Source organism: Giraffa tippelskirchi, chromosome 3 (genome assembly GCF_054371585.1).
Source record: "Giraffa tippelskirchi isolate mGirTip1 chromosome 3, T2T-mGirTip1v1.2.pri, whole genome shotgun sequence".
NCBI lineage: Eukaryota > Metazoa > Chordata > Mammalia > Artiodactyla > Giraffidae > Giraffa > Giraffa tippelskirchi.
The window spans coordinates 41447521-41462099 of NC_137277.1; the positions used below are offsets into that span (position 1 = coordinate 41447521).

At 35.7% G+C, this 14579-nt stretch overlaps 1 protein-coding gene across 2 annotated transcripts in view; it reads right to left on the reverse strand.

Annotated features, from left to right (window-relative positions):
• The window catches only part of CPD (carboxypeptidase D), a 67224-nt gene that overhangs the window by 15215 nt on the left and 37430 nt on the right, over nucleotides 1–14579 (reverse strand). For both annotated transcript variants that reach the window (XR_014079574.1, XM_081580190.1), the window contains exons 7-12: nucleotides 13042–13209; nucleotides 8654–8763; nucleotides 4329–4431; nucleotides 3701–3843; nucleotides 1435–1604; nucleotides 934–1257 (exon numbers count right to left, since the gene is read on the reverse strand). Coding sequence is in view for 1 of the 2 variants with exons in the window: in XM_081580190.1 (XP_081436316.1) it covers nucleotides 934–1257; nucleotides 1435–1604; nucleotides 3701–3843; nucleotides 4329–4431; nucleotides 8654–8763; nucleotides 13042–13209 (1018 nt within the window). In the remaining variant the exon portion in view is untranslated. The remainder of the gene's footprint in view (nucleotides 1–933; nucleotides 1258–1434; nucleotides 1605–3700; nucleotides 3844–4328; nucleotides 4432–8653; nucleotides 8764–13041; nucleotides 13210–14579) is intronic.

A 14579-nucleotide genomic window follows, 5' to 3' on the forward strand; every position in this document is an offset into this window, starting at 1 on the left:
AACACCATAGGTAATTGGTAATTGCCAAAGTAAATATGTGCAATTTATGTGCAAAAGTAAAATCCTTTGCAATCACAAACATTATAAACCAGAATTTGAGAAACTAAATTTACTGGCAAAATGAAAAGAAACAGTGAAGGAAAAAAGTGAAAAGTAAAAGGGTAGATAATGTTCATTTGGTTTGGAGTAGAGACTTGTTAAGCTCAGGGAAAAATGTAAAGGAAAGACCCTGCAATAGGCAAACAATAGGAATAAACAGATCAAGGAAATAATTTTGAAACAGTCAAAGTGAAGCAGAGAAGCACAATGAAATGAAGGTAAAACTTATCTCAGTCATCAGTTTCACATAAGCCAGTACTGCATGTTTTCTCAGAACCCTTAATCACATGAGCCCCTAAGGCTTCAGGGAACAGTAACTGTGAGTAGAGACTGAAGCACAGAAAATGACAGCCAACCAGACTTCATTTTCTAATTTGAAGAAAAGGTTAAACATTATTCCTGACAAGTGAGCTCATAGTTCTAAACCTATCCCTTGCCCCTAGCAAAATAAAACTAAATAATATTTACTCAGAACATAAAATCTGCAGCTGAGAAGTGGAAAGTGTTTTGAAATCAAAGTAATCATTGAAAGAGTGGTTTTACGTTTTCTGGAGGTATAGGCCGCACATCACTGAACTAACAAGTAGCTCTGCTCCAGTGTTTCTTGTAAAAGTGTCCAAGATTCATTGCTAGAAAGTTCTCCAAGCAAATATCTGTTTCAAAATAAGTTAACGCCAACTCTATACATTCAACCCAAATATTTCTAAATGAATTACAAGAATCATTTAATGTGGTTTATGCTGAATGTAACCTCTGTAAAAAGAATAAAGGTAGGAAGGAAGGAAGAAAGGAGAAAGAAAGGAAAAAAAAAGTCAGTAAGAAGGTGACACTTACTTGGTAAGATTTGTAATAAGTGGATAGTTCATCACAAGCCCTCTCAGAAACTCTGACAAGTCCTTGTATGAATGGTAACGATAAAGAGCCAGATTTGAGGAGGAGCGTAACATGAGGCGTTCCAAACCATTCTCAGCTGAAAGGTCTTTAATTAATGCTTCAAACTCTTTACTGGTCGGATCGCTGACATCATCAGTATTGGTACTGTCCCCCTTGCCTTTCTTTGATTCATTGTTTGAATCTGTTGAAGATCGGACAAGTGTGAAGTTGACCTGAACAGCACCTTCACTCTTTACGGTCACATTCTTGGTGACCGGGTTATACCTGCAATAAAGTAGACAGATCAGGGCCACACTTCTGCAGCTGGAATACCTAAGCCCTGGGAAGACAGGGCAACTCAAGGTTGCTCAGCCTCTACAGGGCTTTCTGGCGATAATCTTCCAGAATAGAGCTGTTTCTTTCATCCTCAAGCACTCAATTTCAGCGCATTCAGTAACTCACCCTCGAGCAGATGCGGTGATTTTATAAGTTCCTGGAACCAAGAGACGCCAGTAATCTCCATTTTTGTAAGTAGTTACTGGGTGATTAATTTCAGCAACACTAATGGTGGCATTTAATATACCTCTGCCATCTGTGGCATCTAGGATGAATCCTTTGACACCCTTATGGACCTGGATAAAGCACAAGGATACCCAGATTTTACTGATAAAGATTATCATCTAGTTATTTTGGGAGTTCACATCCAAAATAACAGATTCTTAAATAATGTAAACGTGTGGAACAAACAGGAATTCAGGACTTCAGAGTACAGCTAACATGTAACCATCCACTAAATAAAACATTTTATTTTCCGAAAGGCTAATTTTTCATAAGTTATATGTGTCTTTACCATGAGGAATATAAACAACTGTTTAAACTTCAGCACCAATTTCAGAATATAGGACATTCAACAAGAAAACTGCCCTGACCGCTTTAAAAAGGAAATGTCATTTTAAAAAAATAGAGGACTACTCTAGATCAAAGAGAGTAAAGACATGTAATAATCACACCAAATGCAATGCATGAATCTTGACAAGATTGTGGTTCTAAAATACAGCTATAGAAAGACATTTTGAGAAGGAGGAAATTTGAATGTGGACTAAGTATTAGGCAGCATAGGGAGTTAGTGTTAATTTCCTCAGGTGCTCTCTCTCTGCTCTGCTCAGTCATTTCAGTCGTGTCTGACTCTCTATGACCCTATGGAGTGTAACCCACCAGGCTCCTCTGTCCATGGGACATTCCTGGCAAGAATACTAGAGTGGGTAGCCATGCTCTCTCCTCCAGGGGATCTTCCCAAACCCAGGGATCGAACCTGTATCTCTTGCATCTCCTGCACTGGAGGTGGATTCTTTACCATTAGTGCCACCTGGGAAGCCCTTTTCTTAGGTGAGATAATAGCAATTGGAGATGTCAGGTAGGAGAATTAACTCTATTTTTAGGCTACTTTTAAATATTCTGAAATACTTAGGGATAAATATCATAACACCTGCAATTTATACTGAAATAGTTCAGCAAAAATATGTGTATGTGTATATACGTGTGTGTATATAAAAAATACAAATGCAGCAAATGTAAAAACTGTTAAACCTAGGTAAAGGAAAAGTAGTATTTATTGTGTTAGTCTTACAATTTTTCCCAATGTTTAAAATTTTTCAGAATAAAGTGTTCTAAGATATTAGTATGTAAAGTGAAAGTCACTCAGTCATGTCCGACTCTTTGGGATCCTCCAGGCCAGAATACTGGAGTGGATAGCCATTCCCTTACTCCAGGGGAATCTTCCAAACCCTGGGATCAAACCCAGGTCGCCCATATTGCAGGCAGATTCTTTACCAGCTGAGCCACAGGGAAGCCCAAGAATACTGGTGTGGGAAGCCTATCCTTTCTCCATCAGATCTTCCCAACCCAGGAATCAAAGCGGGGTCTCCTGCATTGCAGGTGGATTCTTTACCAACTGAGCTATCAGAGAAACCCATTAGTATATAAACTCACACCCTTTATGCCAGTTTACTCAGAAAAGTACTGGCACAAAGGAGTACTCAGATTATCCTAATAATTTTCATCATTATTAGCATATTTTTACAGTCTTTACCTATTGGCTACCATGCACATTCAAACAAAAGGAAACTAATCATTTCACAGTAAATCTATGGCAAAAGAAAGAAAAAAAGCACATTTACCCCATAGCCCATCTTTTGCTTCCTTAGTCACTCAGTTGAAACTGGCCCTTTGTGACCCCATGGACTATATAGCCCACCAGGATCCTCTGTCCACAGGATTTTCCAGCAAGAATACTGGAGTGGGTTGCCATTTCCTTCTCCAGGGGATCTTCCCCACCCAGGGATCGAACCTGAGTCTCCTGCATTGCAGGCAGATTCTTTACCAGCTAAGCCACCAGGGAAGCCTAAAATGATGAGCTTGCTCATCACTTGACAAATTTTTAGGTGTGTATCCAATTTACATTAGTCTTTTATAAAGACAAGGGTAAAAAGTGACACTGACCATTAAGTGTAAAACATCATCACTACATCATTTAATCATTTCAAACTTTTCTCCACACATAAAAATAAACTTATTTACATCCATAATTCTAAATAAATTTACTAAAGCATGAATAGGTCAAACTGGAATTCGAATGAGGTGTATTCCAAAATCAATGCATGAAAACAACATCTACACACAAAAATCTTGCTCTTGGGAGAAATTTCTGATGTCACTCCTGAATAGTCACCTGTTTCATAAACTGGATTAGGGATCTCCGATTCTGTGCCCAATATTTTGGCAGGTCTTTCTCAAATGGGTATTTCACACAACCTAGTTCAATAGTCACTTCAAAGCAATTTGTTTGCAAATAGTTCCAGTCCTGCATACCACCTGAAGGATAAAAACTTTAAATTAGTTACTCTGAAAAAGTTCTGACTAGCTCAGATCCCAAATGGTAAGCATCATTCCTAGTAAAAAGTCAAATTCATTCTTTTATCAGCATAGTTGAACACCAATAATGTGTTCATGTAAGAGCACTTCGATGCTTGTGGTACAGGTGAAAAACATCTAAACTTTCATGTTCAGGAAGAATTAAAATGTAGCTCACACTCTTCTAATCAGCACATCTAATGTTCTTTATAATAGCCAGAGGAAAAATATAACATTTTCATCAAGTACAATAATTTTACTCAAAACTCAAAGTGCACCAAATACAAAAAATAGTTGAAAAAGTAATTGAATGTTTTAAACTAATTATAAAATATGTTTAAAAGAATGATTATTTCTCAAAACTAAAAACTCAGTAACAAGCAGTACCATTGGGAGGACAGAAAATCCATCAAGTTGCATGGCCTTGATATAAAAAAATGTTTTACCTGGGACATTGTACCAACTGGCTCCATTTGTTATTCCATGAGGAAAATACTCATTAGGGTACATATTCTTACAAGGTCTACCTTGAAACATCTGCGAGTTTTCCTTAAAAAAAAAAAAAAAGAATCTTTACTTGTATTTGTTTGTATCTGCATCAAAAAAACATGAGGGGGATAAGGAAAGATAATAAGAGTGGTTACCAATAAGGTATATGTTGGGGTGGATGGAGTCATGGAAGCAGAGACTTTTCAATGTATAGCTTTCTGTGCCACTTTGATTTTTTACTCTATGGATTTATTACCTACTTTTTAAAACCAAAATTAAACAGTTTATGCTCTGTTAAAAAAAGACTTCATTTATTACTTGTAGTTACAAGAAATATAAAAATCTAACCCAGTCCCTCTCAAACACAAAACCAAACTGTTCATATTCATACTTTCATATCATGATCTCAAGAGGCTTAAAGTCCCTAAAAGGTAGTTTACAAACAAGGACAGGTAAGCATCTTTCTCTGACTTGTTAGGGACCGAGGCAGCCCCTCTGTGCTCTGCACTTTGTAGTTATTTTATTCTGCTGCAACTGGTTGCACCTTTTTCTTCCCTAAAGACAATACCCTGCTCCTTGAAACAGTTTGTGTCTTTGTGTCCTCAGTGTCCAGCAGTGTCTAGCACGGCATGTGTGCAATTGTTTGCTCAATACAGAGTAAAAAAAAAAAAATTCTACAGAGGCACAAATAAACACTATTGAAAGCTAGAGGAGAGAAAGATTATTTCTGACTGGAGTGACAGGGGAATTTTCCTGAAGAAACTGAGCTTTGAAAGATGGTCAAAACTTCATCTCTCTCTTTTGTAAGTAGAAAATAAAAACTACAGAAAAGTATAAAGAGAGCAATAATTTCTTACTTTCCCACCACTGAGAATTAACCATTTAACTTTAAAATATACAAAACAATCCCCTTCCATAAACTTAACATACCATTTACAGGCTTACCATTTACACCACTCTACTATCACATGAAAGTTATTACTTTGGATTACTGGAATATTTATGTACATGTTGTATATGTGTACAAAGGGAGAAGACAAGAGTGTTAGACTTAAAGTTTAAAATAGACTTCTGGTGACCTTTGAGGTGGCATTTCCAGGTGAAACAGTGTAGGTGGAAGATTGATGACAAGAAACTGAGGCATGAGAGAACAATAAGGACGTAGAGACAAGTGGAAACCATTCAGTTTTCTTATTCTTCTTTTAAACTAATTTTAGACTTGTAGAAATGTTGCAAAAATACTACTGAGTTTTATACAGCTTTGATCCAGTATTTCCTATGTTAGCATTTTCTATAATCATAGCACATTGATCAAAATAAAAAAACTAATTCAGTCGTGTCCGACTCTTTGCAACCTCATGGACTGTAGCCGATCAGGCTCCTCTGTCCTTGGGGATTCTCCAAGCAAGAATACTGGAGTGAGTTGCCATGTCCTCCTCCAGGGGATCTTCCCAACCCAGGGATCGAACCTAGGTCTCCCACATTACATGCAGATTCTTTACTGTCTGAGCCACCAGGGAAGCCCTAATATTGGCATGATACTATTAACTAAAATAACCTACATTTTATTCAAATACCACTAGTGTTCCACTAACGCCTGCTTGAAATTTTCTCCTCCCTTGATATCTGTCACACTGTATAGCTCTGTTTTTTCACTTTCACTTAATTGAATTAAAATTAAATTTCATTATACTTAAAACATAGTAAAAGTTATTGAAGAAAATTAGAAAATTGAGGCAAGCAAAAAGAAGAAAAATATAAAGCCAGAAATCACCAATCATTTCCTATTTTGGCATATAACTTTTGACCATTTTTTGACCCTTTTCTCTTTTCTCTTCACTAATTGTCAAAGGGCAGGCACTTCTTCATTTCTTTTTGCTTTTCTTCTCTCCCAGAAGCTATATGTTTGGAAGATTTTCCTTTAAATCCATCTGCCCTTTTAAATTGTGCTTATCCCTTTAAACACACCAGATCTTTTAATTTGTATGTACTTTGAAACCTCTTCCATGTATTCCACTGCTTTCACCTGCCCAGTTATTATGTTAGTATTTTCAGATTTAGGTTTCAGATTAAGGGCATATTCACTGCTTGGTGGTCATTCTGAATCACCTTAATGCCTACCTTTCCTTCAACTTCCCTCTTTTGTCTTCATTGATTTTTGGAAGGTTTTATGCTTATTTGAAATAAATCATACAAAGAAAGACAAATACTGTATGATATCACTGATATGTGGAATTTAAAAAATACAACAAATTAGTGAATATAATGAAACAGACTCAGAAATATAGAGAACAAACCAGTGATTATCAGTGGGGAGAGGAAAAGGGAAGGGGCAATACAAGAGTAGGGGATTAAGAGGTACAAACTACCGTATATAAAGCAAGCTACAAGGATATACTGAATAACACAGGGAAATAGCTGATATTTTATAATGACTATAAATGGAGTACAGTCCTTAAAAATTGTGAATCACTATATTATACACCTGTAACATAGAATATTACACATCATATGTACTTCAATTTTAAAAAAAATTAGAAAAAAATGAATATGAGTAAAACAAATAATAATTGAGAAGACAGAATCAGAATGAATGCATATCAGATTATTCACAGTTCTGCTTTAGTTCAAGGCAAAGTGATCTACTGAGAGAAAGACAGTAGATAAGAAGGGGATCAGAAGGCTCAAGTAGAGGATAAAGGCTCATGAATCACCATAGCGGTAAATGAGCCAGGGAGTCAAGTTGCTTGCTGGGGAGAACCAAGGGCTCGGCTGAAGTTAAAGTGCACTATATATACTTACTGTAGTCAACTGCCATAACTGTGTGACTTTTCTGGGATGTATCAGAGAGATAACTATAATTAATAAGGGCTGGCCATTGGCAAGGCAGATATGTCAAAAGGGCATAAAAGATCCTAAGACCCATCACTGAAAGGTATGTCCATGGGTCTAGGCTGGGTAGAAAAGAAACCAAATCAAAGGGGTTAAAGGTCAAAGAAAAAAAAAAAAGAGGCTAAGGAACACAAAGTTATGAAGAGTGTGAAAAGTGGAATGACAATAATGGGCAGAATGTGATGGGGATACGTATAAAATTTTATCTCTTAGTTTCTACTTTGATGATTTGGAAGTTTTCTCATTAAAAAAAAAAAATTATTTCAGGTATATCTCTCTAAAATGGCATGTCCAAATAGAAGACAACTATACTTTAAAGTGAAATAAGACACGCACTCCCTGTTAGAAACTCTGAACAATCTCACAAGGTCACCTTGTATGGAATGAGGGAGTGGGAAAAGTAGAATGATAGAAGGGTCTGACTAGAGCACAGCACTGCAGTAAGAAGTTTCACTCATCAATGACCAATAGCATCACAGACTGAGTCAGTAGTAAGACCAAAAACAGAAACTAACAAGCCTAGTTCCCAAGCCTCAACTTTTAACATGTTTTCTAAGAACAATTTTTAAAATAAAATTTCATACAACATTTCTGATTATGAAAGTAACATATATTCATTATAGGAAGTTTACAAAATACAGAAATTTCTACCTGCTCCCTTGTAGTATGTTACTAGTAGGTGCTTAAATACCTTAGACTATAGGTTGGCAATTTTTTTTCTGTAAAGAGCCAGACAGTCAAAATTTTAGGCTTTACATACTCCAAAGGTTCTGTTGTAATGACTTGATTCTGTCCTCTGCATCTATTGAGATGACTGTAGTGTTTTTCTTCTTTAGTCTGTGAATGTGGTGAATTACACTGACTTATGTTCAAATGTTGACTGAGAAAGCAGCAACAGACAATATTTCAAAGAATGGATGTGGCTGTGTGTCAATAAAACTTTATTTACAAGAACAGGTGGTAGGTTGGATTTGGTCCTAGAGCTGTAACTTGTCAACCCCACCTTAGACTACTTTATGAGATTTATAGTTAAGTATTTGTCAAATGAAATAAACTAGTAGGTTGTTTAGTTTATTACATTCCAGGTACTATGCTAAAAGCTATAGATGAAAAGACATTACCTGAGCTTAAAGGCTAATGGGGAAACACACGCAGTACATTTAGACGAGACTGGGAGCGTTCAGGGTGGTATGGCCGTAGACCACATGCAGCACATTTAAAAGGGGGGTGGGAAACAAAGAAGAAAAAGAAGTAAAGTGGTCTGCAAGGAAAAAAGGAAGGCTTAACAGAGAAGAAAGCACTTGACCTGAGACATGAAGGGCTTTGTCTTAATGCATCTTTTAATGAAAAATTAATTTTTATAACATTTTATGTTTGAGCACAAGCCTACCTTGGAATAAGAAAGTGCTATTTGTTGAAACACAGCATCATCTGGTGATTTACTATACGTGGCAATGCCTTGTTCATCATCATCAAAAGGGTAGTTAACCACCAAAGTACCTATAAGGGAAATGAGGAAAATGTATTGTGTTATTTCTCGCAAGATGGAGCATTAACAGAAAGTAAGCTTCATAATACTGCCAGGGACAGGACACCAATGCAATTTTCCAAGATTATTTTCCTCAATAGAAATGAAAAAGTTGCTGATTTCCTTGAGAGAAAATCAAAGTAGATAAATAAAATATTAATATTAAACAGCTGTGTATGACACTTAAAGGCTGCGTTAACTGGAAAGGTCTTGGGAGTTTACCTGAACTCACAGGCATAATTTACACATTAGAACTGAAATCAGAAGTATACAGGCTTAATTAAACAATTTCACTTTTGTAATACTAAGGATCAGAAAATGTGAGCAAAACTTGATATTTTTTTGTAAATTCAGACATTTATAAGCTCAAAGAAGTTTAAAATAAGAAAGAACTCTTGAAGTCCAATTAACCCACTCTCTTCATTTTGTAGATGTGGAGTCTAAATTGGAGATGCTAAACAACTTATGTTATGGATAGGAGAACTAGTCCCGACCTTTACCCAGAAACAAATGCTAAAAATTTCTTTTATGCTCATGTTATAAATTTATTAATTGGAGTTATATCATATGTTTTTTTCATGACCTAAAGTACAGAGAGTGTGTTTTAAAACATAAAGAAAGGATGTCAACTTCCTTCATGGTACCCACAGGCAATGAAGCAATTAGGATGCTTCTCTGGCAGGAGCCCTGAGCCTACTCCCCCACCATAGAATCAAATCCCTTATCTTCCTATTATTCACATCAATTTCACTTGTCCATGTGTCCATTTATTCTGCCTTCATTAGGCCATTCATTTTGCCTTTTTGTCATGCCACTTCCTGCGTGTGGAAGTGAAGGAACATACTCAACTTGAATCCAGATGAAGTAATCCTGTGGTAACAAATACCAGCAAACATCCATCTGTTTTAAAAAATTTTCTTTAAGAAACAAGTATGAACACTCATTTTATTTCTCAAAACAGTTGTAATAAGGTAAGTGTACTTCAACACTTGTTTTTAGACAAATTACTCCAAAAAATTCTTTAAATTTCACCCTGAATTGATGACTCAGGTTTAAAAATTACAACTGAAAAAAGTCAACTTCTACTTAATATTGCCTTTCAAATGGTTAATTTTCTAAGGCCAAAAAAAATTGTCATAAAAGACTTAGGATATTCCTATAAAAATTTATTTTTAAAAAATTTGTATCAACACAAAAAGCATGAGCTTTTTACAAAATTTACAAAAAGAGAAATCTGACTTCATCAATATTAAAAAAAGTGTGCATCAGAGGTCATTAAGAAAGTTAAAATATAGCCTATGGAATGGGAGAAAATATGTGCAAATAAGCAATTTGACAAGAGTCTAGAGCCCAGACTATGTCAAGAAATCCTTCAACTCAACAAAAAGATGAAAAATGGGCGAACAACTTGAACTGGAATTTCTCCAAATAAGATATACAAATGACCAAGAAGCACACAAGAACATGCTCAATATCATTAGGCATCAGGGAAATACAAACCTAAATTTCAGTAAGATATCACCTTTCAGCCACTAAAATGGCTGCGATCAAAAAAACACAAATTAACAAGGTAAGTAAGGATGTGGAAAAACTAGAACCCTCATATATTGCTGATGGGAACATAAAATGGTTCTGCTACTGTGGAGTAGTTTGGCAGTTCATCAAGAAGCTAAACATAGGTTAACCCCAAAGAATTGAAAACAGGGACTCAGATATTGTATGCCAAAGTACACAGTAGTATTATTTGTAACAGTAAAAAATAAAAACAACCCAAAGATCCATCAACAGATACATAGATAAACAAATTATGGTATATACTTACAATGGAATATTATTCAGTCATAAAAAGAAATAAAGTACCAATAAATGCTACAATGAGAATGATCTTTGAAAACATCATGCCAAGTGAAAGGAGACAGACACAAAGGGTCATATATTGTATGATTTCATTTCTATGAAATATCCAAAGTAGGCAAATCCATAGAGACAGAACTTACCTTGTTAATTTGTGTTTTTTTGATCGCAGCCATTTTAGTGGCTGAAAGGTGATATCTTACTGAAATTTAGGTTTGTATTTCCCTGATGCCTAATGATATTGAGCATGTTCTTGTGTGCTTCTTGGTCATTTGTATATCTTATTTGGAGAAATTCCAGTTCAAGTTTTTCGCCCATTTTTAGTTGGGTTTTGGGGAGATGAAAATGTTTTCTAACAAAACAGAGGTGGTTATGGCACAACATTGTGAATGCACTAAATGTCACCAAATTATTTACTTTAACATGGTTAATGTGATATGAATTTCACCTAAACAAAAATTAATATAAAATTTACAAAAGGAAATCTTACTTTTCTCTAAATTCTTTCAAAATCCTTCTAAATTGTTAAGTTGGCAGCAAAGAATTCCTCTGTTAAATTTTTTTTGCCAGGATTTCAAAACTCATTTAAAGATTTTAAAGATGAGAAAATGAAATATGTCATGGAAAGAAACATATCTACATGATTAAAGATGTATCCCCACCATGCCAAGGTCTTGATACCACATGTGTATATACATAAATTATTCTCACTAGAATGTAGCTAGAATTATGTTTTCAGATTTAATCAACATGACATTTGATGTATTCTGAGAATATTTTCAAAAGCTCAAAACAAAAAATATTTTCTGTCAAACGTGGTATACAATCAATAAAGTGAGAAAAAAGCAAAAAAAAAAAAAAAAAATTGCTAACCAGGCTGTAACTTCATAATTCCTATTTGTGTCTTTGAGAATGGTCCATGATTACCAGTTATAGAAGACTTTTATACTACTATTGGCAAACTTTCAAAGCCATTTTGGGGGAATCTTGATTTACTTCTTAAATACAAACATCCTTAAACACATATTTTCATTTCTAAAAAGGCAGGTTAATCTATATGCCATCAAATCTCAACTGTGATACTTTCTTGTATAATCTAACAAATGTTGACAGTAAATTTCTTACCCATTGCCCCTGGTGTTAATACTTTCACTCTTTTTTTTTTTTTTTTAATTTACTGAGATATAATTCAAATACTGTACAATCCATCCATTTAAAGTATAAAACTCAATGTTGTTCCATATATTCACAGGGTTGTACAATCATCCCTACTAACTAATTATAGAACATTTTATTACTTAAAAAACAAAAACAAAATCCATACCCATTAGCAGTGATCCCTTCTCTCCCACCTCTAATCTATTTTCTGTTTCTATGGATTTGCCTATTTTTGAGTATTTGATGAAAATATAATCATATAATATATGGTTTCTTATGATTGAATTCTATCACTTAGCATGTTTTCAAGGCTCATTTATGTTGTAGCATGCATCAGTACTTCATTCTTTTTCATTGCCAAATAACATTCAATTATATAGCATATTTCATTTAATCATCAGTCAGTCAACATTTGGGTTATTTATATTTTGGTGATTATGAACACCCACATACAAGTTTACATGTAGACATAAGTTTTCAGGTCTCTTGGATATTGACACTTATTTACACAACCATAGTTGGACATTGTAATGATTTTTAATCTTGACCTCTCATCCTATTCAACTGATAAATTCCAGCTGAATTATATGGAAGTGTATAAGCTCAGGTACTATATAAGAATGAGGTCATTATGTTGCAGTTAAATACACAGCAGATGAAAGACAAGAGAATGTCAAAATCTAAACCTACATAAAAGGGCTTATTAAACTTTAGGGAGAAATAGAACTAAACATTTGGATCTGTTAGTGTTTAATTTTTATGAATGACAAAGAACATGTTACCAAATTCCCAGGAAAAGGGATAAATATAAAACATGTGTGAGGGATAAATATAAAACATTTGTGAGGGATAAATATAAACCACAAAAAAAAATAAATAAAAATAAAAACAAAAAGAATATAAACCACTTGAAGAACTAGGTGAGAGAGAAATGGAGGAAGGGAGAAGGAGGAGAAGGGAAGCAGGGGAGAGAATGAGAGACAGAAAGAGGAAAGGGGTGGAGGTGATGGAAGAGGGAGCACAGAGGAGTACAGGGACAGAGGAGGGGCGGGAGGGGAAAACAGCCAGGAAGTTGGCTTAAAAAGTAATGAGAGAAGACCTTTGTTGTTGTCTGCCATAAAAGCAATAACAGGATACCCACTTTAATAGAGCCTAAGACAATAAACACATAAAATTCCACCAGGATTTTCAAATGCTCTCAACAAGAATTAATTAGTGGAATATCAAACTGCTGTTACCTCCATGCAGGTTTGCTGAGAGCACAAATGGATAGGTCTTCATCCAGCTCATTACAGCAATAGTTTCTGGTTGGGTGGGCTCTGTGATCTGAACAAACTGGTCTGGGAAATTCCGGTTCAGGTCAAAGTTGTTGCTGTTGTTTCTGCCGATTACACTTACTGGATCTCCTGTATGATAAAAGATTCAAATGTAAGCTATATTTCACTTACATTTTAATCCAGCACAAATGACTTCAGCTATTTTAACTCAAAGCAGACTGTGGTTCAGATCATGAACTGCTTATTGCCAAATTCAGACTTAAATTGAAGAAAGTAGGGAAAACCACTAGACCATTCAGGTATGACCTAGATCAAATCCCTTATGAGTATACAGTGGAAGTGACAAATAGATTTAAGGGACTAGACCTGATAGACAGAATGCCTGATGAACTATGGACAGAGGTTCGTGACATTGTACAGCAGACAGGGATCAAGAAAATCCCCATGGAAAAGAAATGCAAAAAAGCAAAATGGCTGTCTGAGGAGGCCTTACAGATAGCTGGGAAGAGAAGAGAAGCGAAAAGCAAAGGAGAAAAGGAAAGATATTCTCATCTGAATGCAGAGTGCCAAAGAATAGCAAGGAGAGATAAGAAAGCCTTCCTCAGCGATCAGTGCAAACAAATAGAGGAAAACAACAGATTGGGAAAGACTAGAGATCTCTTCAAGAAAATTAGAGATACCAAAGGAACATTTCATGCAAAGATAGGCTCAATAAAGGACAGAAATGGTATGGACCTAACAGAAGCAGAAGATATTAAGAAGAGGTGGCAAGAATACACAGAAGAACTGTACAAAAAAGATCTTCACGACCCAGATAATCACGATGGTGTGATCACTCACCTAGAGCCAGACATCTTGGAATGGGAAGTCAAGTGGGCCTTAGAAAGCATCACTACGAACAAAGCTAGTGGAGGTGATGGAATTCCAGTTGAGCTATTTCAAATCCTCAAAGGTGATGCTGTGAAAGTGCTGCACTCGATATGCCAGCAAATTTGGAAAACTCAGCAGTGGCCACAGGACTGGAAGAGGTCAGTCTTCGTTCCAATCCCAAAGAAAGGCAATGCCAAAGAATGCTCAAACTACCGCACAATTGCACTCATCTCACATGCTAGTAAATTAATGCTCAAAATTCTCCAAGCCAGGCTTCAGCAATACGTGAACCGTGAACTTCCAGATGTTCAAGCTGGTTTTAGAAAAGGCAGAGGAACCAGAGATCAAATTGCCAATATCCGCTGGATCATCGAAAAAGCAAGAGAGTTCCAGAAAAACATCTATTTCTGCTTTATTGACTATGCCAAAGCCTTTGACTGTGTGGATCACAATAAACTGTGGAAAATTCTGAAAGAGATGGGAATACCAGACCATCTGACCTGTCTCTTGAGAAACCTGTATGCAGGTCAGGAAGCAACAGTTAGAACTGGACATGGAACAACAGACTGGTTCCAAATAGGAAAAGGAGTACGTCAAGGCTGTATATTGTCACCCTGCTTATTTAACTT